The sequence below is a fragment of the Panthera leo genome, chromosome E2 (assembly GCF_018350215.1).
Source record: "Panthera leo isolate Ple1 chromosome E2, P.leo_Ple1_pat1.1, whole genome shotgun sequence".
NCBI classification, from domain to species: Eukaryota; Metazoa; Chordata; class Mammalia; order Carnivora; family Felidae; genus Panthera; species Panthera leo.
The window spans coordinates 2876316-2902179 of NC_056693.1; the positions used below are offsets into that span (position 1 = coordinate 2876316).

At 59.0% G+C, this 25864-nt stretch overlaps 3 protein-coding genes across 9 annotated transcripts; all 3 read right to left on the bottom strand.

Annotated features, from left to right (window-relative positions):
• Positions 1–85: 85 nt before the first annotated feature.
• On the bottom strand, positions 86–16580 carry U2AF2 (U2 small nuclear RNA auxiliary factor 2). 2 transcript variants are annotated; one of them, XM_042917880.1, is made up of 12 exons: positions 16371–16580; positions 12622–12757; positions 11824–11868; positions 11448–11551; positions 11008–11159; positions 9591–9707; positions 9308–9446; positions 4766–4845; positions 4561–4683; positions 4158–4256; positions 3697–3945; positions 86–838 (listed from the first exon to the last, which is right to left on the bottom strand). In XM_042917880.1, exons 1-12 carry the CDS (start codon positions 16417–16419, stop codon positions 704–706), a joined length of 1428 nt encoding a protein of 475 aa, XP_042773814.1. In that variant the 5' UTR covers positions 16420–16580; the 3' UTR covers positions 86–703. The 2 variants fall into 2 exon arrangements, with proteins under 2 accessions (XP_042773814.1, XP_042773815.1); XM_042917881.1 differs by having other exon boundaries at positions 4170–4256; positions 16371–16578.
• Positions 16581–18580: 2000 nt separating this feature from the next.
• On the bottom strand, positions 18581–22160 carry CCDC106 (coiled-coil domain containing 106). 6 transcript variants are annotated; one of them, XM_042919760.1, is made up of 6 exons: positions 21865–22160; positions 21133–21208; positions 20878–20985; positions 20607–20781; positions 19321–19427; positions 18581–18945 (listed from the first exon to the last, which is right to left on the bottom strand). In XM_042919760.1, exons 2-6 carry the CDS (start codon positions 21161–21163, stop codon positions 18629–18631), a joined length of 738 nt encoding a protein of 245 aa, XP_042775694.1. In that variant the 5' UTR covers positions 21164–21208; positions 21865–22160; the 3' UTR covers positions 18581–18628. The 6 variants fall into 6 exon arrangements, with proteins under 6 accessions (XP_042775694.1, XP_042775689.1, XP_042775691.1 ...); XM_042919755.1 differs by having other exon boundaries at positions 19321–19533; positions 20607–20783; XM_042919757.1 differs by having other exon boundaries at positions 19321–19533; positions 20607–20783; positions 21133–21274.
• Positions 22161–23667: 1507 nt separating this feature from the next.
• ZNF581 (zinc finger protein 581) lies at positions 23668–25808 on the bottom strand. Its single transcript, XM_042920496.1, has 2 exons — positions 25541–25808; positions 23668–24726 (listed from the first exon to the last, which is right to left on the bottom strand). Exon 2 carries the CDS (start codon positions 24705–24707, stop codon positions 24111–24113), a length of 597 nt encoding a protein of 198 aa, XP_042776430.1. The 5' UTR covers positions 24708–24726; positions 25541–25808; the 3' UTR covers positions 23668–24110.
• Positions 25809–25864: the final 56 nt, after the last annotated feature.

A 25864-nucleotide genomic window follows, 5' to 3' on the forward strand; every position in this document is an offset into this window, starting at 1 on the left:
GACAGCCAGGCGCCCGCAGCCTAGGGCCAATGACCGGGGTGGGGGCGCGGGGTACACACACCGGACACACAGCAGCTCCGTAAAGTAAAATACAACAAAATGTTTAATGAGCAAATTCGTCTTAGCAAATATGAAACTGCCACAGAGAGGAGAGGGACGGGGCCACGGGGCTGGGGCACAGGTCGGGGAAGACTAAGGAGAAGAGAATCAACTACGTAAGAAACCGGGGAGGGGGGGCACCAGGGAGAGGACCAGAGGCCAAGAGGACGGGAGCTGTGGTCCTGGAAAGGGAGAAGGCAGGGCTCTGGGGGTCGGACAACAAAATTCAAAATAGTTTGGCCATAAAATATAAACACACTATGTTTCTACGGTGGGGAAGGGGAGAAAGAGGGTAAAAGGGAGGAGAGGCTGTTTTGGGGAGGGGCTCTGGGGGTCCTACCCCGCCCTGCTGTGCACCCCCTCCCCATCCCGACCCCTTCCCTCTGTGTCTGGGTGCATGTATCTGTGTGGGCCTGTGCGCGCACTTCCCCAATTCCCCTCCCCACCCCAACCCCCACCCCACCCTAATTGCTGCCATTCCAGTTGCTGCCGGCTGTCATTCGGCTGTCACTCCTCTGCCCATCTTCTTCAGAGGGAGAAAAGAGGGGGGGTGGGAGGGGGAGCAGCCCCCAGCCAGCCCTGCCCCCACCCTCCCCCTCCACCTCTACCAGAAGTCCCGGCGGTGGTAAGAGTCGGGGTCACAGTATTTTGTGACAACCACTCTGTTGGCGAACTTGCGACCCGTCAGGCCCTGCATGGCTTTCTGGCAGTCAAACACAGAGGTGAACTCCACGAAGATCTGCGGGGATAAGAGACCGGTTGTGAAGGCAAGGTGGCCTTTCAGCCTCCAAGGACAAACTGACTCAGAGCAACCAGCCAGCATCTACCCAAAACCCAGAACTCCACAGGAGGGAGAGGGCCTCGCTACAAGTTTGGGAGCATTTGGCCAACATCCTGCAGAACCCCAGGATCAAAGAGGCATGCAGAGTGAGAAAGAACAGAGGGGAGCTACAGTCAAGAGTCACATGGGACACCTGCATGCTCGCCAAGGAAAGAGGTCACTTGTGTGGAATGTCTTCCCTGTACCGGGCACTGCGCCGGGTGCTCCCCAAGCTCCCCCCAAGGGCCATGTTCTCCCCAGAGGACAGATGAAGGGAAGCTCAGAAATTAAGATTCAAACCCAAGGTGATAAAAAAAAAAAAAAAAAAATCCCAGATATTTGACCCAATGAAGTTTCTCATCTTGTTTAAACCACCAGTTTACAGGAAGTGGAGGGAGGGAGAGGATAATACCAGCCTAATTCTGAATATGGGATTCTGTTAATACAAATCTGACCTATTGCTTCAACAAAATGGCGGGGGGGGGGGGGGGGGGGGGGCGGCAGAGACAATTATGTAGAACTGATAAATTTCGATAAAGTTTTATTAAACAAAATGGCATGAATCCTTGTTTGGATCCTTAAACAATATAAAAAAGTCTTTTGAGACGATAAAGGAAATCTGAACACAAACTTAAATACATCCTCAGGATAATTTTGTTACTGTAATAACAGTATTGTAGCTTCATTAAGATTTTTTTTAGAAATGATCTGTTAAAACGTTTAGAGCAGCACTTCTCAAAACCAGCTTGTGTGTCCCCAGGCGACATTCTGCAATGTCTGGAGACATTTTTGGTGGTCACAAAGGGGGATCCGATGCTACCATCTAGGAGGTGCTTCCATTTACTGGGTGGAGGCTGGGAATGGAGCTTAACATCCAAAAAGCACACAGCACAGAACCTAAAGCAAGTTTTACCAGGCCCCAAATAATAGTTCAGATATTATAGAAATGCCCTTGTCACAGGTAAAATTTGGAAATCTGCTTTAAATTATTTTAGGAAAAAAAAAGGGAAACTGGGAAGCTAAATATAGAAATTAAGAATGACTAGATATGGATAACCTGAAGCTGGGTGATGGAGCATCACAACGCTGCTATGTATGCTCAATACAACTTAAATGATGTACTATATACGCCACTACGATTACTCTACTCTTATAAATGTTTGAAAAGAATGAAAAGTTTCAAAACAAAAGAGGCAGGATGATCCCAGAGACCAGCCAGGTCTTCCCATTCATCCTTCCCACAAGTATTTACTCCGCCTCTCAAGAGCCAGCCTCCATTCCAGCATCTGTCATAGCACTGACTGCAAAGGACATGCGGGGAGTGGGTGTTTCTACCACACAGTGAGGACTGGGCAGGAAAACGGGAGAGGACATAATGCCCATCCGCCCCCTCCCCTCACCCAAGCCCTATCGTCCCTTGGCCCCCAGATGCTCTTTCCACTGCTTCCTGGGCAAGTTCATCCAGCTGACACCAAAACAGGGGTCAGTATGTTGACGACACCTACACTTCTATCAGACCTTATGCCTGGGACGAAGCTCTGTCCTGCTCACAGCTTCCTACACATCTCTGCTGAGGTGTCAACCTGCCCATCGACACTGACCCCCTCCCCCACAAACCTGCTCAACCCCCTCACTTCCTTCTCACCTGCCAGTTCCACCCAATCACCAAAGCCACAAGTCTGAGCATTTTACTGGACTCCTCTTCCCCCTGCAGCATAACTCAAGTCAGTGGGCATTTACAGGTAATGTGTTTCTCAAATCCATGGACTTATTTCTCTCCGTCCTCCTGATCACCATCTTTCACCGAGCTGATCACAAGCTGTTAGTTGCCAAAGCTTCAGAGATCTTACCACTATCCCTTCTGCCCCCTCCAAATTCCCAGGCTGTGGAGTCCAGCCCTGCAGGGTAGAGGAGGTACCGGCTCTGTAATCCCTAGCCACCCCTACCTTATTCTAACGAACCGTCTCCATGTGCCAGGCCACAGACCACAGTTGGGACCTTTCAAAGGCTTCCTGCTCACTGCAGAGAACACCCAACATTCCTCTCAGGCCGATTTGCCACCCTGGGCCTCAGCCCCCAATCCCATCTGCTTTATTCTGCTCAGGCTACACCGGCCTAGTCACTGTCCCCAAAGATACCAGGAGATCTATGCTCACTGGGCTCCCTGGCCAGGACCCTACCTGCCTGCTGGGATAACCTAGTGTCACTTGGGCCTGCTTAATACCGTCTCTTGGCCTCCAATCTCAACACTGCATCCAGAGCATTCCTCCTCCCTTCCCAGGTACCACCTAAGGTGGCAGATATGTTGTCTGACAAGGCTGGCCCCAAGGACTTGGCCAGCTAAAGCCTGAATCACTAGGTGAGTGGCTGGATGAACCTAAGTCACCCCCTCTTTCATGCCTCCCAAGGAGAGCGGAAGGTGCAGACTCCTGGCAGGGGGCCAGAAGTGACATGCCTCAGTGGGCTGGGAAATGTGACTGTATGGCCTGTGTCCTCTGAGGTAGGGCCCAGAAGGCTGCTGTGGGAGTCCAGAGTCGCACAGGGAAGCTTAGTGAGTACCTGGCACCCAGGAGACACAAGCGTGCTTGCTGCTATGGAGACCAATGGTCAGCACTTTTCTCCCCACTGCACAGACAAGACCAAACCGCTTGCGAGAGATCATGAGACAAACCGAAGCTATGACAGTTGCAGGCCACACTCCCTGGGGACCCCACACCATGCGGGGAAAGGTGAGGGGAAGGGTGGGCACGCACGCACGCACGCACACACGCACGCACCTTTCCACAGCCGGGCACCTCGACGCCGTCCACAGGCCGGGGGATCTCAATGGACTTGACGAGCCCATACTTGCTGCACTCATCCCGCACGTCCTCCACAATCTCCTCGTACTCCTCGTCGTCCAGCAGCTCCTCAGGCAGCACCATGTTCATGAGGCACAGGACCTCAGTCGGGTGGCCGCCCATCTGCACCTGGGAGCTCATCAGGCCTGGCACTTGCAGGGTCACGGGGGTCTGGTTGATGGTGCTCTGTGGGGCAAAGGGCAGAGCAGTCACAGCCAAGGCCACACCAGCTGCCCAGAGGCCTACCCAGGGAAAACCAGGCCCTGCCCCTGTAAGGCTCAGGTGCCCACTCAGCACCACCAAAAAGCCAGAGCCAAAGACTTAGAAGGACCTCCTCCCAGCCCCACCCACCCCACCCCACCCCCAGGTGTCCCTCTAGCCAATGGAAAATGACGTGCCGGGGGGCTCACCAGCGTGGCATTCTTGGCTCCCACACTTGCCCTCTGCACGAGCAGTTTCTTATCCCCCAGCTGCATCCCGTTCAGCCCTGCGATGGCCTGTGTTTGAAGGACGAGGGGTGGGGGGGGTGCGGCGAAGAGGTGCGGGTTAGGGGCCAGGAGCTTGACACCTCCCCACAAGCCCCAATACCCCAGAGCCGGGCATTGGTGGGGGAGAGGGGAAGGCAAAGGGGTCAGAGCTTGGAAAGAGCCAGAACCGAGGGTAAGGGCTCAAGTCCCCCACGCAGGGCCCCGCTGCAGGCCGGCCTCCTCCCGCCCATCCAGAGGAGGGGAGACCAGTGTGGACACAGAGCAAGGTGCAGGGCAAGGACGGACGAAGCAGCACCAGGGGCCCGGGGCTCACCTGATCTGTAACGTTGATGTCCACGTACTCACAGAAGGCATAGCCCTTGGAGAGCCCCGTGGCACTGTCCTTGACCAGGTTGAAGGCCTTGAGAGGCCCGAACGATGTCAGCAGCTCTTTCACCTGAGACAGGGCCGCAACTCTGTCAGGGCTGGTTTGGGTAAAGGCTGGGAGGGGAGCAGTCAGGAGGCGGCGAGGGGTCTACCTGGTCATCATTCAGGTAATTGGGTAAGCCCCCGATGAACAGCTTGTGGGCAGAGTCCGGGACCACGGTGGACACAACTCCTGGGGGAAAAGGGGAGTAAGTAGGCTTTGGTCCCCAAGGCAGGAGCTTTTACCCAGCACACAGGGACAGGCCCATTACGCCTGTTGTGGTGACAACAGGCCCACATCCCGCAATCCACAAGCTTACCCCAGGCATAGCAGCCCAACCACGGCTGACAGAAACGGGTCTCCCACACCTGCCCAGCCTCCGAGCGCCCCAATAGCAGCTCTCCTTGGGGCGCGTGGCGGCACGACAGCAGACCGCCCCGGCGGGAGCCCCAAAGATGCAAGCTCATGTCCCAAACCCGCCAACCACGGCAGGTCATGTCTGCGCTCATCCCACGGGCACACCCACCCCCCTTCCACATCTCCACCCCCTTCCCTACCACCCGATGTCTAGCTCAGGTCTCCAGCTCAGGTCTCCGGCTGACCCTCGGTCCCTTCCTCTGTGGTCCTGCACATTTCACGACTACAACAGCCCGGCACTGTCACACACAGCAGACCAGGGAGTGCCTCGGAGAGGCCTGCTGCTCAGGGTCCAGGGTCCACGAGGGCAGGGACGTGCCCAGTTCACTCAGTACCCAGACCCTGGAGCCCAGGAGGGCTGTCACAGTGCAGTCACACCAGCAGAATGCCTTTAACGACCACTCTGCGTCTACCCCAACCCTACCATCTCCACTCGTCTTTGGATTCAGGGGCCTGCCAGGTAGCTCAGCCCAGGGTCCTAACACCTCCCGGAGGCTCCCATCAGGCGTGAGCTACCCAGGGCTTGAAGGAAGGGAAACACCACCCACCCAGCCTGACCGGTTCCTGACTTTCCAAGTCCAGACCCTCCCTCAATGGCTGCATGGCCTGGCCCTCCTCTGCAGCCCGCACCAAGTGGCTGCGCCCCACTTCCTCCTGACCTGGGGAGGGACAGGGGGGCCTCAGACCCAAAGCAGGGTGTGCCCTCTCCCACCACCCCAGCCACTCTGACCACCAGAGCCGAGCACCACCAGGGTGTCCGAAGGAGGATAAGCAGAGGCCACAGGCCAGGCCCTGCACATCAAACTCGTGAAACCCGATGCCTTGATGCTCTCCAAAGCCGTATCGCAGCAAGAGGAGATAGACTAAGGCACAGGAAGGAATTAGTCCCCTGCAGTCGCCCAGAAAGAGGGGCCTCCAAGCACCCCCCCCTACCCCCATCAATCACGACCCCACAGGTAGCTCTCAGCAGGCTACGGGCTTTGCCTACACAGGCACCACCGCTCTGACCGACGGCAGACAAGCACACCGGCAGGAGTCTCATCACCCCAACAGGGCAGTGCCAGAGCCAGGGGCGCCTCAGCCATCAGGCCCAGGCTGTGCCAGGCACCCCAGGGAAGCACACAGTGGCGAGGGCATTGGGGATGGAGGCTCAAACCCAGGATGCAGCCCCAAGTGAGCCTCCCTAAGCCTTGGTGTTCTCATCTATGAACCAGGGAGAAACCTCACACCTACAACAGAGAATGGCTCACAAGGCCCACCCCTAAAACGGGGCCTGAGGCAAGGCTGGCCAGGACCAGCGAGATGCCAAGGTCCCAGTGGCTGCAGACCCCGTGCGGACAATAGTTCTGAAGCTGGGCAGAAGGACTCACGCGAGGGTAATGCAAACTGGGAGCCCAGGTCAGTCCTGGTGCCCAAAATCAAGTCCTCGACAACATCCCCTCCCAACACAATGGGCAGGCTCCTCCCTGATCACACAACTGCTTCCCTCAGAGGGGCCAAGGGGCACTCCCCTCTCATCCTCAATCTTGAAGCCTCACCTCCTCCCAAAGGCCATGCTGTACCAACGACCAAGCAATCCTTTCTCGTGCACTTCTTCCTCAGCAGAGGGACCCTGCTACATGCGCTAACCACAGAGCCTGGCAGAGCAGGGCCCTGCTGAGGGAGCAGGTGCAGAGGCAAAGCCCCACTGGCAGGAGTCCAGTGGGGGAGAGCACCAAGCACAAAGCCTGGCAGCGGGAAGGTGTGGAGGGCCAAACTGAATTCACAAACTCAAAGGGTTCTGTGCTTTCCTGCCTCCAAAGACAGCTCTGGCTCTCCCTGCCGCCCCCCTTCTTATCTTAAAGGACAGTCAGGACCCCACATCAGCCCTGAACAGCTGGGCCTGACTTTGGTGGGAACGGATTTAACGTTTCATGACTCCCGGTGATGCATATTTACTTTCAAGTCAACACGATTCCATCAAGACAAGGAAGTCACTTTCCAGGTTCCTGAATTGTTTCTCTTCCAACCACAAATACCTGAACTTTATCAAACACTTTCCCCTTTAGCCTCTTTATATAATAAGATTGACTTACTTTCTTCTGAAAAGCAAAGATCAAAACGTGAACCTCACCATGGAAAAAGCCCGAGCGGAGGATGCTTAACCTGCAGACAGATTCACACTTCCTGCGACGTCCCACTACCCACCCAGGCCCCTCTGGACAGGCAAACCTCAAGTGAGAAGATCCACGAGTGACCCTTCAGCTGTTTAATCACAGCAACAGCCCCTCCATCAAGGGGAAGACCACCCCGAGCCGCTGTCCCTGGATGGGAGATGTCCACTCCCACAGGGTGAAGGACACACGAAGGCAGCACAAGAAGATGGCAGAGTGATGACTCTGGACACAAGCCAGGTCCCCTGGGAGACCACTAATCATGCCCTTGCCTTGCTGGCCTTCTGAGATGGGCTCACAGTCTCCACAATGGCAACAGGCAAACCTTTCAATGAAAAACCAGGCGGCAAATATTTTCAGTCTGTCACACAGTCCTGACACAGGATCTCTGTCACCCAACTTGGCCACTCCAACACAAAAACACAGATAATAAGCAATGAGTGGGCTGGGCTATGTGCCAATAAATCGTTAAAAAACAGGCAGGGGGGACCTGGCTAGCTCAGTTGGTACAGCATGTGCCTCTTGATTTCAGGTGCATGAGTTTGAGCTCCACGTTGGGTTTGAAGCCCACTTTAAAATTTTTTGTGTTAGTATTTATTCATTTTTTTGATAAAGACAGAGTGCGAGTTGGGGAGGGGCAGAGAAAGAGACACAGAATCCAAAGCAGGCTCCAGGCTCTGAACTGTCAGCACAGAGCCCAACGTGGGGCTCGAACTCACGGACCGTAAGATCATGACCTGAGCCAAAGTCAGACGCTCAACCGACTGAGCCACCCAGGTGCCCCAGGAGCCCACTTTAAAGAAACAAACAGAAAGCTACGTGTGGCCTCCTACCTGTCACCTGCTGACCATGTACTTACTATAGGGCTGTCACAAATATTAACACGATCCACAGCCTACTTGAGGCAGAGCCTGACGCAGCAGGCAGCAGCAACCGGTTATAAAAATATAACACGCTGAATTTACTTAACAAAAAACAATATTCCATAGCTCCACCTGGGAAACGGTCCCACAGATGCGTGCACAAAAACAAGGTCATCAGGCTGTACATTTAGAGGGCGTCAGCATGTGTCATGCGTCGTTTCTTGAAAGAATTAAAGAAATCCACTGAATTTACCAAATTATTACAGCGGAAGACACTGGAGACAAGCTGGGGAACCAGCCTCCAGTCCTGAGGCGCCTGCCAGCCTCCCTGGGACTCCAAGTCCCCGACTCTGCCAAGGGTGGACCCAATTTCTAAAAGGTGTCCTTCGGTGCAAAGCCTCGGCCAGCTGCTTACTTGCTCCCCACCCAGAGCACCAGTGCTCACCTACCTTTCCTGGGAGAACGCCAGGGGCCTGAGACGACAGAACTGGCTCCCCCAAGCCCACAACACTCCCACAGAGGCCCCAATCCTCACTTACACCCGTCTGCCCACGGGGCCCGCAAACAGCCTGGAGGTCGAGTCAGGCCTGCTGTCTGTTTCTGTACTTCCCGCTACTGCAGGACCCGCGGGTATTTTATGAAACCAAAACGTTGCCGAGCGTAACTGATAAAGGATGTGGCGCACAGCCAGGCCCGTTCAATTAGGTATCACAGGAGGCTGCGTGCAGACTACACCATCGCCACAGAACAGTCGTGACCAAAATGTACGGCTCACGAAACCAAAAACATTCACTCTCCGACCCTCTGCAGAATAAGCTTGCTGGCCCCAGGTCTGCCGTGCTCTCTACTGACCAGGACCGGACACAGCTATGGGGCACGGCCCGGAGCACGAGACTGAAGAGAAACTAGGACCAAAATAGGAGGGAACACCCAGATGCCGACCTCACACTGGGAACTCAATTGCAAACCGCTAACCTGCTTGTGCGCACACTGACCTCCCAGGTCCCAGAAAAGGAACGACAGGACAGGCAGGCTGCAAGCCCCTCACCTCCCTCGACGCCTCCCACGACCCTGGCTCTGCCACTTATGAGCTGCGCATCCTCAAGCGGGGAGGACACCAAGCTCTAAAGGTTTGGGGAAACGGATGAGAAGCACTCACACCACTTCCCAAGCAGCTCTGGCTGGGTCGGGGAGAGAAGGGCGGACGAGTCCCCCACTCACCAGGCACGTAGACAGAGGGGTTCTCCGACATGCCAGGCAGGGGCTGGTAGTCATGAGGCCTGCGGATCTTCAGCGACTGGCCTTGGAAGATGATGCCATCAAAAGCCATGGCCTGAGTGGTCTCATCCACGGAGCGAAACTGCAAGAGAAGCGGGTGGTGAGGGTCAGGGAACCCAGCAGACAACAGCCTGCAAAAGGGCCTAGGGCAAACAAGAGCTGCTACAGAGCCACAGGGACCAGGAGGAACACACACTTCCCTGAGCCCACCGTGCACCCAGCTCACCTCCAAGAAAGCAAAGTTCTTGTCCTGGTTAATCTGCACAGCCAAGACAGGGTTGCCAGGGGCCTGGGTCAGCCCCCCAAGGCGCATCTGGGCGTTGAAGAAATCCATCATGGCCTCCTGCAGAGGGAATAGGAGACAGGGGGGGGGCGGGGGAAGGGAGGTGGAGAGAGGAGGGGAGGGTGAGAGAGGGAGACACAGACGGGTTTGGGGGTGAGGGGAAGGGAGGGGGTGGGGAAGGGTGGAAGAAGGGAGGGAACAGTGAAATAGAAATGGGGGCAGAGAGACCAATAGTAGGAACAGAAGCAGTAGAAAAATGGGAGAACAGGGAGGAAGGAGGCAGAAGCAAGAGGACAGCCAGAGGCCAGGAGCGTGGGGCAGGCCACAGGGGCCCCAACCAGAGAAGAGACGTCATTCAAGAAAAGTGCAGGGAGACAGTGACAACAGAGTAAAAAGCACGAGATAGAGAGAACAGAAAACGAAACGTAAAAAAAAAAAAAAAAAAAACCGTCCGATAGCGACAAGAAGAAAGCAGTAAGAAAGCAAGAAAGAAAAACCCAGCAGGGACACAGAGCACCAAGTCAGAGAAAAAGAGGAGTGAAGGGACAGGGACAGGGAAGGTGGAGGAGAGGAGGGCAAGGGTGGGAGGGCGGGCGGGAGGGGAGGAGAAAAGAGTGATGTGGCGGGATCTGGCCCTGGAGTCCGGGGCTGCTTTATCAAACGTAGCAAAGTGCAGGTTGAGAAAGTCAGAATGGACCTTACTTGCCTTCGACGACGGTAGCAAACTTTTTGTTGCTACGAGGGATCTCAGCCCCACAATATTTCACTTTAAAGAGAAATGGAAACAACTCTTTGATCTCGGGATTCTCGGGGTGCCATGGGAAGGGGTTGGGGAGAGGGGGAGGGGAGAGGACCGGTGGGGAAGGTAGGGGAGGTCAGGGCCATCAAAAACAAAAGAGCAGCGACCATGGGAGGGACGTGGGGAGAGGATGGGAACAGGCGGCAGAGAACCAGAGACGTGTCAGAGAAAACCGAGGGGAGCGTGCGTCTGTGTGTGTGTGTGTGTGTGTGTGTGTGTGTGTGTGTGTATGCGCGCGTGAGAGTCTCCCTCTCTGTCTCTCTCGAAACGGACTCGTGGATTTTCGTAGGTTCATTATGTGTGTGCTTGATCCCTGGGTTGCTGGAGGAGGTTGGGAGAGGGGAGACGGGAGAGGGGAAGAGGAGGGAGGGAGAGGGCCACCCCCAGCCCGGCCCCTGGCTGGCTCAACTCCATCGGTCCATCTGGGAGGGGGCCGGGGGGCCTTGCAGGAGCAGAATCTGACCCGTGCAGGTAGGGGGAGGGAAGGGGGGGGAGGGGAGGAATGGGTACGGGAATCGGGGAGAGGGTAGGGGCAGGGAAAAGGCAGGGGGCGGGCAGTACCTCAGTGATGCCAAAGGGGATGTTGCCCACGTAGAGACGCCGGGCCTGTCTGGTCATCTGGCTCCCGACCACGGGCACCGGCGTCGGGGTCACAGCCAGGCCGTCAGGGGTCATGGTGGGGAGAAGGGCGGTGGCTGGAATCTGACCCGCGGCTTCAAGAGGGGAACAACAGGATTAGATGGCAACAGGGCAATCCCCTACACCCCCCACCCCGTTCAGGGACCACCGCACACCTGGGAGGGCGGCTCCACATGGACCAGTCCCACCGAGGCCTCATCCAGGCCCCCAGCACCTACTCCACGGGAGGCTTCAGAAAGGCAGAAGCCAGAGAGCCCAGGGCACGAACCTCATCGTCCCTCACCACCCCACCCACCAAGAACAGGGTCTGTTCTCTCAACCACCCAGCAAGTTAAAGTAAGGAAGCGGCGGCCCCAGCCCACCTTGCATGGCCTTGTACTGCATGGGGGTGATGTGCTCAAAGCCAGGTGGCGGTACATCCCAGTATTTACGGACCTTCTTCTTCTTTTCGTGGCGGGGGGAGCGACTGGGAGGGCGGGAGGGGAGAGTGGGGCAGGACAACCTCAGTCTGACCAAAGGTGGGCCTGTGAGCCCCCCCAGGCCCCCCAGCCCCCCACCAGCAGTGCAGCACTCTCCAGAAGGGAGAGGATCTGGGTCAGGGCCGCGCCCAGGCCTGGGGGAGGTGCCGGTCTCAAGGCAGTGCTTGGGCCAGGGCTGGACAAGGACAGGGCAGGGTTCAGGGGGGAGAGGGCAAAGGGAGGGGACGTCGGAGTAGAAGGGGCAGGAAGAGAAGCTCACATCAATCCACCGTGCTCCTCTTTAGCGCCTCTGGTCAAAGGTTTGCTGGGGGGTGGGAGGGAAAGGTATGAGGAGGGGTGACTGGGGACCCTTGTCTTCCCCACACGCCACACCTCCCCAAGGGCTCCGAGCCCCAGGGCTGGGGGCAGGGCCGAGGTGAACAAGCAACAAGCAGGCCCCCTCGGCCCTGCCATTCCCCCCAACCTCCCCATCCCAGGAAAGAGGAACTACGAGAGAAGGGCCACACAGACCACTTTCTACTTGGAGAAACTGAGATGGAACGAAGCAGAACTTCCACCTGCCCACCCTTCCTCACCTAAGGGGACAGAGAACAAACAGGGGACCCTGGGAAGGGAAAAGGCATTAGAAGAGCAGAAGGCAGCTAAAGGTGGGGGGGGGGGGGGCAGACGCTGCCCCCCCCCCCCCAAGAACTCCCTGTTCTCAGAAGGCAGAGCACAGGCCTCAGAAGACCATCCCAAAAGAACCACAGAAAGACAGCAGGGGGCGAAAAAGGAAGGGGCCCTAGGAGACAGGGGCTGGGGCAGCCCTCACGAAGAAGGAAACAGTCGATGCCCTGACGCTAGACTCACCTCCAAGAACCTACTGCCCCCACCGACCCATCAGAAACTAAACTCTAGAAACAACTGAACTCAAGACAGACAAGCCCCAGACCCCTCCCGCAGACACAGAGAAGAGCCACAGAGGCCCAGGCACACCAGGTACATGTGCAGGGACACCCTACACCCACGCTAGCCCACCCCCACCTGTGCCCAGCCAGGGGTCCCCCAGCCCTGGTACCTTCGCCGCCGCCTGTCCCGGGAGGCGCTGCGCTGGTCCCGGTTGCGCCGGTCGCGGCTCCGGCTCCGGCGCTTGCGGTCCCGGCTTCGAGAGCGGCTGTGGCTACGCTTCCGGTGCCGGTTCTCCTTGTCTCTCTCTGGGCCAGGGGGAGGGGGAGGAGACTGAGCTGAGGGAGGACACGGCCCAGCCCACCCGCTCACTGGTGGCTATGCCCCAAGCCCCAGGGAGGCCACCCCCAAGGGGAAGGGATTCGATGGAGGAGGGGAGATAGCAGGCTTCCTGGGTCCACAAGCGAATCCAGGGACCTTAGGGGACCAAGGGGACGGGAGCTGGTTACCTGAGGGGAGAGGGCCTGGAAATGCCCCCGGGGTGTAAGATACCTGAGGACGCTCAGGAGGAGCTGGGGAGCCAGAGAAGACAGAGGAGGCTGGCTCCTGGTCCCCCTCGAGGGCTGAGGGGCCTGACCCCAGGGTCGTCCCTGAGAGGGGCAGGGCTAGAGGCTGGGGAATCAAGAGACCCAATGATGTTTTCCTGAATGAAGGAAACTGGCGACCCCTCAGGAAAGACCTCCTCAACCAGCTGGCACCCACAGCCCCACCATCAGGCCCCAGGCACCAGACAGAGATCTGATAGCCCCACAAAGCCAAGACACCCAACAGTCCCTTCCCAACCAGCTGAAGAATACAAGAGTCCCTCCTCTAGGGAGGTGCCCCTTCCTGAATTTGGGCTAAAGAGGAGGTGCCAGGAGGAGTGTGCCCTGCCCACTCCGGCCCACTGCCCCTCGCAGGCTGGCATCCCAAACCACCCCTACCTGCCCATTGTCCCTCAAAGCCAGTACAAGAGAAACCAGGGTCCAGCCCCCAGTTGGCTCATACTTTTCGGGTGGCGCCTAGAACAGAGCACAGCCTTGCCTGTAAAACCAGACACCTCTGCTCAACAGACCTCTCACCTGGGAAGGAGGTGCAGGCCCTGTCACAGTATATTTCCTCACCCTTAGTTCAAAGACACCCCGGACTCCCCAACTACCCATGTCCAGGGACAGAAAAAGGAACAGACAATAAGGACAGGGCGTTAAAGTGGACTTTGGCCTCACCCGTACTACTTTATACTGTACGCTTCTTCAGACAATTAAATGTGAACTTTCTGTAGATTGAGTGTCAATTCCTGAACCACTCAGGAAAGGTGCTCCTTCCAAGCACCTCAGAAAACACACAGCAGCAAACACCAGAATGCTCCTGAGAGCAGGCTCCGTACTTAGTCCCACTTGCTCTCGATCCTCACCACTGCTTTGAGAAAACACTGTGGCCACTCAATAGGAAAAATGAGGCACAAGGAGCTCGTGTAACTTGCCTGTGGCCAAAAAGCAACAAAAGAGTGAAGCCTGAATGTGAACAACGTAACATCAGCAAGTACAGTTACCAACACCTGGGCACACATCTTAACACAAAGCAGGCAGAACTCACTAGGGTCTGCCTAGAACCACTAATGACAACATCATTATCTCCTTGAAAACTAAAGAAGTAAAAAAAAAAAAAAAAAAGACTGGAAGCAACACGAAGTAGAAGACAAACACGGAGGCCTGGCACTGGGCACAGGGAGGAGCTGTGGCCTTGGACCGCTGGCTTCACGCTTGTAAGAGGAGCAGGGTGTGAGCCCCAAGCACTTTTCCTGCGGCTGAGGCTCTGAAACAGACAAGGAGGCAGAGGGACCAACAGGAAATGGTGATGCCTGCAGGGGTGGTGGCTGAGATCAGACAAGGAACTTAATTCCCTGGAGACACAGGTGCGGCACACACAGGCAGGGGCTAAAGCTCAGAGGCCGGCCCACAAAGACAAAGATCCACAGGCAAGGCAACACGTGGACAGAGTTTCCTGCCTCCAACACGAGAAAAGGAGCTTCGCCGCTCAAAATGCTGTGGGCACATTGTGGGAACAGCTCCACTAACCCAGGGGACATGCCAGGGCTGCGAGCGTGGCCTCCCAGTGCCAGTGGGGACACCCAGGGAGAACCCAGGCAGCACACGCGCCAGCACCTCTCGGAAGAACTCAATCAGCTCCACCTGGCAGCCCGGCCTACTGCAACTTGGCCTCGCAGCCAGCCAGTCTCGGGAGGCGCTGCAGCTTTTTGCCTTACCAACGTGTATAAAACCCCGGAAAAACAACCCAACCTTTCCTTAGACAAAGGTTGTACCTACCCCAAGTGCGGGAGCACCTGGCAGAAAACATCTGAAAAACACCTTTCCCTGACGGTGCCAGTTGGGAGAGTGAAGACACGCCTCTCTCCTCAGTATTACACTAAGGACGTTTTCACAATAGAAGAGGCGTCACTTACTAGGCACTTCACGCATGCCAAGCCACACGCCACACGTTCGTACACGTTTACCCGCATTTAACCTCAGCTCTGCCTCTCACCAGCTGAAACCTGGGAGAAGTGTTTAAACTCTTTGAGCCACTTTTCTCGTCTGCAAAAGGAAGGAAATCATCAGCATCACATGGCGATTACAAGGATCCATTTAGAAAAACTACACAGGGCATAACAAAGTGCCTGGCAATTGACAAGCGCCCAGAGTTTAACTATCAAGGATTGTTACTACCATCCTCGTTAATTCCAAAATCGCAGTGACAAAACAAAAAGTCAACGTACAAACCCCGACAAAACACAGAAATACGGAGGCAGCACAGCTGCTGGGCAACTAAGGTGTCCGAACCCAGGAACGCCCAACTCCAAAGCCCACATCACGTAGAAACAGACACCCCATGTGCGCTCTCCCCAGACGCTGTCTCCTAGGCCAGCCACCCCCGACCGACTTCTGGACAGGGTTCGCTGCGCCCCCCGTTCAGGCCTCCCAACGCGGGCAGCTTCTGCCTCAAGCCCCCCACCTTCGCTCTCAAAACGACCTAAAGACAGGACGAATTTTTGCAGCGCCTAACGACTGTCGTCGTCCGGACGTTCTTGCAGCCCCTGTGCTGCTTCGCACCAGCACGACCCCACACCTTGCTAACTCGGTACCACCGGGGGCAACGTCCCCCGCCCTCATCTCCACGGCGACCAGATTTAGGAGGCTTAATCTGTGCCCTGAGACTGGACCGGACACGGGGGCCGCTCTCTAGCTAGGAGGGGACGAGACGCAAACACCCCGCGACCGTCGGGACTCCCAGAAGTCCCGTGTCGGAAGGACGCACGCGTGTCCTCTCTCACGAGCGACACCGCGTCACGCTTGCCGATACCCGGGCGGGGACCCAGCCGGGGCCCACGTGAAGGGGGTTAGCAACCGCCATTTTGGAACAAAGGGGGCGTGGAGACCCGGGCCGCTGGCCCGGCCGGAAGCGGAAGTGCCGGGGCAGCGGGAAAGAAAGGAGGCTTTACGGGATCTGATACCTGTAATCTTTCAGTTTAAAAAAAAAAAAAAAACAAACAAAACGGAAAAGAAAAGAGAACGGGGAGTCCGCGAGGGAACACCCGGCGGGTCCGCGCCGCCTCCGCCGCGGACCACGTGGGGTGAAGAACGGCGCGCGCCGCGCATGCGTCCAGGACCCGCGCCCGCCGCCCCCTCCTCTCTCCTCCCCTCCCCTCCAGCGCGCGGCGGCACGCCGGGTGGTCACGTGAACCAGGCGCGCGCCACGGAGCGGTGGGGGGGTGCGCAGCGCGGCCCTGAAAGGAGGGGGAAGAGAGGGGGGGAAAATGGCGGGGGACACGGAGAGAGGCCCGGAGCCGCCCCGCCCGCCGCCCCGCGCCCCCAGCGCCCTCACCTTGCTTATTTTCGTTGAGCTGCCGCTCGAACTCGTCGAAGTCCGACATGCTGAGGCGGCCGCGTAAGGGCCCTGTGCAGCTCTGGCCTCGCCTTGCCGCCCGCCCGCTCTGGCCGCTTCGGCTACTTCCGCCGCTCGCTTCGGCTACTTCCGGCCGCCGCCGGCGCTCCGCCGCCTCCTACCTAATCAAGCCCGGGCCGCCCGCCCCGCCCCGCCCCGGCTCCGCCCCTCACCCCGCCCGCCCGCCCGCCCACGAGGTGTCCCTCCCCCCTGCCCGAGCCTGGCTCCAAATAGCGTCGGCTATTTCCGGACCGTAGAAGAAATCGGGAGCGGCTGCTTCGGCTGATTCCGAAAACACCCGAAGCGAGGATTTCACCGGCTTCCCAGGCTATCGTAACTTTTCGGAAACTAGCTCCTCAACGTTCGGGTGTTTCCGTAGGTCCGCTCGTTCCTCTGCGCCCAGCCCCCCCCCACCCCAAGGGTTCGGCTTCTTCCGACAATTCAAACCGTCCCAGTCTTTGGCTGCTCCAGCAGATTTCCCCCGCTCTTCTCCGCTGACCCTATCGAGCTACTTCCAACAATCAATCCTAACGGTGCGGAACTTCTGCACTTTCTGTAGATTTCCAGCACTCGCTCTCGGACCCAGCCAGAGGATTAAATCCTATGCCAAGGTTCGGCTCTTTCCGGACACTGCACTCACTCGCTCCTCCCCGGCCGGAGAACTTCGGCTCCTTCCGCCACCACTTCGGGAAGGCCTCACTCCCGGGAGACAGCTTCGGTTTTTTCCGGCGACGCTTCGGCTCCTTCCGGCTTCGGGAAGAGAAAAGGGAGGGAGGACAGAAGCGAGGTTGGTCAGGAGAAGGGCTACAGAAAAAGGGCGGAGTCCCGGCTCTCTGCACCTGGCTCTCCGGGTGGGGAGAGTGGAGGAAAAGAAGGACCGATCTCGCGGAGGGCCTCAGAAGGTTGCGCGAGACAAAAGCTGCCAGCGAGGTGAAGGGTGCGCGCGGCCGCTGCGGAGGTTGCCAGCGCGGCTTTGTGCGCCTGCGCAGGTGGAAGAGGAGGGGAGCGAGATGGCCTTCTGCGCCTGCGTAGAGATCAGTCTGAGGCGAGGTTTCTCACTGTTCCGGGAGGCAAGTGGGTTCCAGAGCCCCTAGCACGCGTGCGCGAGGCTTTCCCTTCCTCCGGGAAGGGTACCGAACTCCAGACCGTTAAGCAAAGCCGCTCGCTCCTGGTTGCTGTGGCAACCGCGTCAGCGCACTTGCCCCCTCCCGCAGCGCAGGCGCAGCAGGCAACGTAGGGGGCACTTCCGGAAGGCAGTAATCTAACTACCGCCTCCTGGCGGGCGGACGCAGGAGCCTCCGCCCGGATGTGCAGTTTCCCCCTTCCGCGGTCGCTCCTGCCAGCGGTCGTTGAGTCCACGTCTCCTGCCCCAGCGCCTCTAGTCGAGATAGGCCCGCGGGTGGTGTTGACGCCTCCCTTCCCGAGCTCTGCCCCTCCAAGTTCCCCGGGGCACAGCTGCTTTTGCTCCTCCCGGCCCTCCCTCCGGGGGTGCTAATTACACCCTGTCTCCCCAACCTCCGGGTTCCTGCCTGACCGCCCGCTCCTCGTAGCTCCCCGGAGCCCCCGTCACGGTCTCCGAGGCAACGGCCACCCCCTCCAAGAAGAGACCGGGCCTCCTTTATTCCAAATTTTATCTTCTCTCTTTAATTTAAATTCTCTGAATAATTCTTTCTCACGTAGACTCGGGGCAGTCCGGGATGCGGATGGGGAGCTCCTGGCAGAGTGGGCCAGCCTCTCCTCGGGGCTGAGGGTTGACACGGGGTATGTACAGGGCCCGGCCCCGCAGAGAGTCTCGCAGTCCTCCCACCCCCTCCTCCACGAGGAAGGGCCCGGTGAGGGCAGGACGGTGCAGCTCACGGGGGAGGAGTGCCCACGTTCAGGAAAGCGCAGACACCGACCCCCTGGGCAGTAGCTCTTGGGAGACTGGCTAACTGGAACTCCTCCCCAGGGGATGCAGAGGAAGGGGAGGATGCTAGGAACGTGAGAGGCAAGGAGGGAGTCAGATCTATATACAAGGGACCCGGGGCAGGAGTGGGGATCTGCAGGACGAGGGGAGGCGCACGCAGAAACACGCCGCCCACCCCCCAGGCCCTCTGGAGGAGCACACCACTCATGCACACGCTTGCCACTGCCACGAGGGGCAGAGGAGGGAGGGACGTGGGGGCCGAAGGGCGTGTCCCGGGCCAGGTGGGGCAGAATCACCGCTTGAAGCGGTAGGTGATGGGAAGCAGCAGCTTGCTCTTCTTGAGGGCCTGCACCTTCTTAAGGGTTTCGTCGTCCAGGGCCAGGAAGCAGCGGCGCGAGTACTCGAGCAGGCGCTCCTTGGAGGGGTCGAACTCGCCCACCTCGGCCAGCTTCTCCGGGGCTACGATGAGAAGCTCTGCGATGGGTGTGGTCAGCGCCACCGTGTTGCGATCTACTCGGTGGTGCTCGAAGGCCCGAGACATGCTCTTCAGCTTCTGGAAGGTGCCCAGGATCTTCTTGTATCGGCAAAGGACACCGTCTGCATCCTTTACTGCAGGGCCGGGCCGGGGCACAGAGACAGACATGAGAGGGACAGAGGTGGACACAGGAGGCAGATGGGGCAAGGGCAGGTGGGGAGCCCAATACAGGAAGAACTACAGAACAAAACGGGAATCAGGACGAGGAGCAGCTGGGAGCCATGGTGAGACAGTGGCACCAGGGAAAAAGGAGGAGCCTTCTCCCCTCCCCATGTCACTGATGAGAAGCCTGAGGCTCAGGGCAGGGTGACCCCAGGAGGCAAAGCCTGTGAGGAGGGACTGCAGAGCAGGACCCCACGGGCAGGCTGGGACAACCAGGCTAGGGGAGAAGGGAGGGCCTCCCGGGGCATCACAGCAGGCCCCTCCCCCCATCCCTGCTCCTTGCTCACCCCGCTGCCTCTCCCGGGCCTTGGGCTTCCCGAAGCGCCTCCGGCCAGCACTTCCCTTCTGCTTCTGCCTCTTCCTCTCCACAGCACCGCCTTCTTCAGATGCTCCGCTGAGCGAGGAGGCCGCAGACTCAGGGTCTGAGGCCTCACCCCCAGCCCCACCCCGGCCATCCCCTTCAGCCCGCCTGGGCCCAGGCTTCACCCGGCAGTGGTCCTCTGGAGAGAGGTAGAGAGAGAGGGACACATACACATGAACTTCCAGAACAGGGGAGAGGAGGCAGGAAGTCCATCTGCAAGGTGGAGACAGATGTCACACCACACACAGGTCCACAGGAGAGGGGGGGCCTCAACCAGGGCTGGAATCCCCAAAGAGACAGTGCATATAGATGTTGCAGTCTCCACCAAGATGGCTGAGTACAGTGCAGGCGGTTGGATTTGGGGGCAGAGATCTTGAGTGGGGCATGGGTTCATGCTCCTCTGACTCCAACTTGACAGCAAGAAGTCTGGAGGAGGAACTGAGAAGACCAAGACAGGACCTCAGGAGAGTCTCTGTGGGACCTCCGGAAGAGTAGACTCTAGAAATCCAAGAAGCAAGACCCTGGCTGGGGAAGAGGTTTCAGACCCTGAGAGAAACCCCAGGCTCTGGGTCTAGTGCGCTGGGAAAGTCAGGCACCCACCTTCACCTGGACAGTGTGAGCATCTGAGGCTCTGATGCAGGGGCCACCGCCACAAGGTGGGCTGGGGGGACATCCGGTATTGGGGTTCTCACCAAGAAAATCCAGAGGCCCTTGGGCCAAACATCCTAGATAGGTTCCCATCAGCAACCCAGGCCACAGGGAGTTCCAACCAGAGAGATCCTCAATAACACAGGTGTTGGGGGGGGGGGGGGGAACAGACCCCTTGCCCAAAGTGTCAGGTGTGAATCACAGGGGAATGCGGGGTCCTGCGAGGAAGCCAGTCAGGAGCTGAACATCATGAGGAAGGGAACAGAAGTTGTCCTCTCCAAAAATAGGAGCTAAATTTTGGGAAAGGAAAGCCCCGACTATCTGGGGCAAGGGATGGCCACAGGGTCTTGCCCATCAGCAGAAGCAGGAATCGAGCATGAAGGAAGCTGGGCTTGGGGTCCTGGAGACCACCACGAAGTAAGGAGGAGATAACGATGCCAGCTCCCCACTGGGCCACCAAAAGGAAGGGTGTAGGTGAGGAGGGTCCCAGATCCCCAGGAAGGGCCGGAGCTGGGTGTCAGGGCCTGGGGATGGGACAAGGGACTAGATCATCAGGCACCTCACCTGCATCCATGCGGGCAGAGGAGATAAATTTGTCCAGCTGACAACGCAAGAAATCCCTCTCTTCCTCCAGGTCCTCGATGCGTTTCTGTAGCCAGGAGTTCCTTTCCAGGGCCATATGCAGCTGGGCCCTGACCCCATTCATCAGGGCCACAGTTGGGGACGCGGCTTCCGGAGGCTCTAGGGACAGCGGGGAGGCTTGGTCACACCCCAGGCCTCAAGGGCCCTGCACCCCAGCTGCCTGGGGTCCCTCCGAGCCTGCCCCCCAGCTCACCCTCGAAGTTTCCCCGAGAGGGGCTCAGACTGTAAAAGATCTGTGGGTCTAGGTGGGGCGTCTCATCGAAGGGGATGGAGATCTCGAAGGCCTCATCGTCTTTCTTCACTGGAGGGGAGAGGCCAGGGGTCACCCCAGGGAAGGCCCCAGGCGCCTCGGACCAGCCCCCAACCACAGCAGCCCTGGGGAGGAAAGGGCAGGGATGGGTAGGGCAGCAGTGGGACCAGGGTCGGGGCAGGGTCCCAGCTTCCTCACGTGTCCTCCTCCGGCTGTTTCGGTCATTCATGGCGCGACCTCCGGCGGACCCGGGCAGCTAAGCGCCTCAGGGGCACTGGACAGAAACGGCAGCCACAGATGGAGGGACATCCCGCGGGAGGTGGGGCCCAACTCCTTAGGGCTGGGGAAATGGGGGTGCTGAAGGCTGGGACTCCTGGGTCTGAGGGAGGAGGGGACCCATACCCTCAGGACCGAGCGGGGACACCCGGGGTTTCAAACTCCAGGGCTCCCAGGGAATGAGGGGGCTGGGGACCCAGACCCCGGGCTACTGAGGGAAGGAGGAGTGGGTTCCCCGCGGGGTCGACAGAGCGGACACATCCTGGCCTGAATGGGTGGGACCCTCATCACGGGTCACCTCGGGGCCAAAAGAGGCGAGAGGTGCGGGGGGGAGGAGACCGTGCCCCAACTTCCAGGCATAGGGTGGGGGTCCGGCCCACGCGAGCGCCTTCCCACGCCCCTCCCCCGCACTCGTGTGGGCGAACAGGGCCCCTCCCCCGTGGTGGAGGGGGCGGGGCGCGTGCGCAGTGCGGGGGAAGGTCACGCGTGGGGATGCGCCCCCGCCCCCGCCCTTTGTCCCCCGGGTGGGAGGGGGAGCGATGTTGCCAGGGGGTCCCAGCGGGAGATGCGCTAGGCCGCGGGTGCTGATGTGGCCACCATCCCCCCGCCCGCAGGTGCCCGGGGTCGGAGGGGCCAGGCCTCGCGCTCACCCACCCGCGCGCGGAATCCGGCCAGGGGACCGACGGCGGCGGCGCCCATGCCCGGCGCCGGGGAGCGTCTGCAAAGTGTCGCGGGGAGTGGAGGGAAGCGCCCACCCGCCACGGGCGGGGCGGCAGAGGCCCCGAGTGTAGGGGCGGGGTGGCGAGTCGGAGGGGCGGGCAGGGACGCCGGCGCTCGCTCGGTCCGCGGGTCGTTGCGCTTCTGCGGGAGTCTCCGGCCCCAGGTGAGGCCCGCCGTTTGCGGCAAAGGTCCGGGCTGCACTTGCGCGACGGCCCCTTGTCGCGCTACCCCTCCCTCCGCGAAGCCCGGGCAGGGAACGTCAAGAAACTCCCAATTCCTGGAGAGCAGCAGGCTCCGGGGTCCCCGGAGTGGATGGCGAAGCACGGAGTGGGGCCCGGGAAAGGGAAGGAGACAACCAGGAAAGTTGAAGCGCCGGGAGAATCCTTTTAAACGAAACCTTGGGAACTGGCCATATGGATCCCCTAGCCCGCCACTTCTCCCACCGTGTGTGCACCACCATTACAGCCCGACCACACGGTTCCCAGGCCGGGAGGAGGGGGGAGGGGGGAAAGGGGGAGGGGGGCGGGGATCTGGAACACCACCACCACTAGCACTGTGGTAGTGATTACGAGCTGGTTTTGGAACATTCCCACCCAATCTTGGCCGCTCCTCCCCCAAACCCCACTCAGTTTACTCACCTGCAAAGTGGGGAGATTATGATCCCTTTTAGGTTCGTTGTGAGGATGTACTGATAGGGTGCTGGCAAAACGCTCAGCCCAGGGCCTGGCCATAGTCTAGGCCCAACAGCGGGGCGCTGTTAGTGTTATTTGAGGTCAGACAGTGGGAGGCTCTTTCCCTCTCTGGGGAGTGGAGATGGCTAATTTGTTCTTCCACCCAAAAAGAGGTCGGAAGAAGAAATGAGGCCCAGCACAGTGCCTGGCACAAAACAGACGCGCAAAGAAAATTCATTAAGAAGGCAGATGTTTATTCGGCTCCCAGCCTCTCCTCCCAGTCACCAGTTGCTACTGGACTTTTCATTTTTTTTCTTTTTTTTTTTTTTTTTTGCTACTGGAATTTTGGCCAGCTCTATGAGACCAGGGCTGTAACCTTGCAGAAGGAGAATTTAAAGGTCTGCACCATTTAGAAAGCTGTGGCCACACTCCTCTCCTACCTGCTTCACATCATAGATAAACTGTAGCCTAGGTCAAAACGTCCAGGGGGAGTTACCTGCCCTAGATAGGTATTTTGCAAACTACAGGTTCATGGGCAGGGAATTCAATATAGTAGAATGGAATTAGCAAAAAGGAAAAAAGTTAATTGCATGTGGCAGAGATTTAAGTACTGCTGAACTTTTGTTGCACATATTATTTTGTGTATGTTTACTGGGTTGCCATATAAAATGTGTTTCTTACAGGAGATCCTAGCTTTAAGGAAAAAAAGGTTTAACAACACTCTACCTAGATGACACCCATTGTGAGGGGTCAAGCTAGGACTGATCCCAGTGCAGAAGGCCAACCTTCCCATCCCCAGCCAGCCAAGCCAAGCACTGTGCGGATGCACTTGGGATGACCCAGGTGAAATGCTCAGCCCAGCACCTGGCCACAGGCGACGCTCAAGATCCGGGGCGCTGTTAGTGTTATTTGAGGTCAGGCAGTGGGAAGCTCTTTCCCTCTCCGGAGAGTAGACATGGCCGATTTGTTCTTCTGCCCAAGAAGAGGTGGGCCAGGCACTTGCTGAGTCTCCCTGCTGGGCAGCAGGCAGGCCAAACCGCTGTGCCCAAAAACAAATCTCAAGTGCTCAAAATGGGAAAGGTGTTTATTGGGTGTCCAGTCTCAAGTCCTGGCTGGGGGTTGCGAGGCAGGTCTGGGGCCCCTTCCCCCAGCATCAACAAGGGGGCATCAGGAAGCTGATGCAGATGCTTGATGGCTCCCAACCACGATTTTCAGGCTGGAGGATTTTCACACATAGCACTGTCTCCTGGGCACCTGGTCAGGCTCAGCCTGAGGCCGGAGGGCTCCACCCTAGGAAGGTAAGGTCTCCTTTCCACCTTTATCTCCAAAGTATCCAAAGGCTACTCGGGGGCTCCTCCTTCAGGCAGGGCTTGGCCTTTGCAGGAAGTGTGTCTGTGTCTGTGTCCAGGACTGCAACCCAGCCTTCCGCACTGGCCACGTGTCTGAGGGCCACAAGAGTCCGGGCTCCCCCCAGAACCCCATGGCACCTGGGGTACCCGGCAGCCCGGCTCATGGGTGCTTCCACCGAGTGTGCTTCTGCAGGGTGTTCTGCTCCATAAATCGGCGCGGGCAGTGTGGGCACTGAAACGGGCGCTCCCCCGAGTGGACCCGGCTGTGCTGGGCCAGCTCACCAGCCTCACGGAAGCGTCGAGGGCAGAGCGGGCAGCCATGGGGTCGCCCGCCACCAGCCCGGTGAATGGAGTGGTGCCGAGCCAGGTGGCTGGCCCGCTTGAATGCCTTCCCACAGGTGTCACACTCGAAGGGCTTCACCTCCGAGTGGGTGATGCTGTGTCGCTGCAGGTATGACATGTACTCGAAGACCCGGGAGCACACGGGGCAGCTGTAGCACTTTTTCTGAGCTGAAGCCCCATCTGCCCCGGGCTCTCTCTCAGACTCCTGGTCCACCAGCACGGTGTACGGGATGCCCTGGGTGTCAATAAGCAGGTAGTGGTTGGGCCTCGGAGGGGAGGAAGGCTGGGGAGGTCCTGTGGAGGAGGAAGGTCCGGGCTCTGGGGACCTGCCTGTCCGAGAAGGAGGGGCCTCCATGGCCTCTGCGGAGGGAAGCGCCAGGGGCTGCGGGCAGGGGGGCGAAGGCAACACCAGCATCCGGAGGGGTGGCTGAGGCCTGGGGGACGGGAGAGAGGATGAGATAACACAGACGAGGGAAGCTCAGGGGCACCAGCTCCGTTCCTTCACCTTCTGTGTGCCCTGCCCAGAACTTCTGCACCCCCCAGCCTCCGTCACTTCTCCAGTCCTTCTGCCCTGGACTCTACGACCTTCTGTGAACCTTCTACCGTCTCCGTCGTAGGAAAGGCTCTTCTGTCCTGTTCCATCACCCACTGTAAACACAGGCACAAGCAGGTTCTCGCTCTAACTTCCCTAGTCGTACCCTCCTCCGGTCACTAGGTGCCCCTCTACTCCGGCCACCCGCAGGGCTTCTCTACTCCCCCCCACCCCACACCCCGTAGACCTGCAGGTCTCTCCTTCTCTACGCTCCTGACCCAGGTCTGGGTGTTAGCCCATCCTATCACTCCGCCCAGGAGTGTTTTCTACCCATTCTGTATTCGCCTAAGCTCTAAGGCCCCCAGGTCCTGACCCACCGTCCAACAACCTCCCTGGACACCCCTGAGCCCCCCTCCCTTCCTAGCTCGGCTACCGGCAGATTCTCTCCAGTCCACGCCCATCCACTGCCTGCCCCCCCCCCCCCCCCCCCCCCCCCCCCCCCCCCGCCGCCCAGGTTCTCTCTAGATCCTAGCGCTCTCTAGGGCTCCACCCCCGGCCCGCGGCCCGGCCTCCGAGCCTTTCTCGGCGAGCTCGCGGCCATGCCCTCCCGAGCCCCCGCGGCGGCCCCGCCCCGTTCGGCGCACAGGTCCCCGCTCCTGGCCCCGCCCCTCTCCGCGGCCCGCTCCCTGCTCCCTCCCGCCTCCCGGCCCCCGTACCCGGTGCAGCAGCTTCTCGGGTCCGGGCGACTCCGGAACGGCCCCGGGCTACCCCCGTGGTCGCAAGTGATGGCGGGGCGGGAGCCTCTGGGTGTCCCCCGGGAGCTGGTAGCACCGGTAACAGGAGAGAGGACCGGGGCCCAGAGAAGAGGGTCCAGGGGAGGAAGGTGGGGGCGGGGCGCCTGGGGCCTTCGGGAAACGGATCCGGCCAGAAACACACGCCGAGAGGAAGGTTCCCGGGTGCTAACGGTCCGGGCCGCCCCCTCCCACCCTGCCGCCCATCCGCCGCCCCTCCACACACACACGCAAATAAAAGCCCTAAAG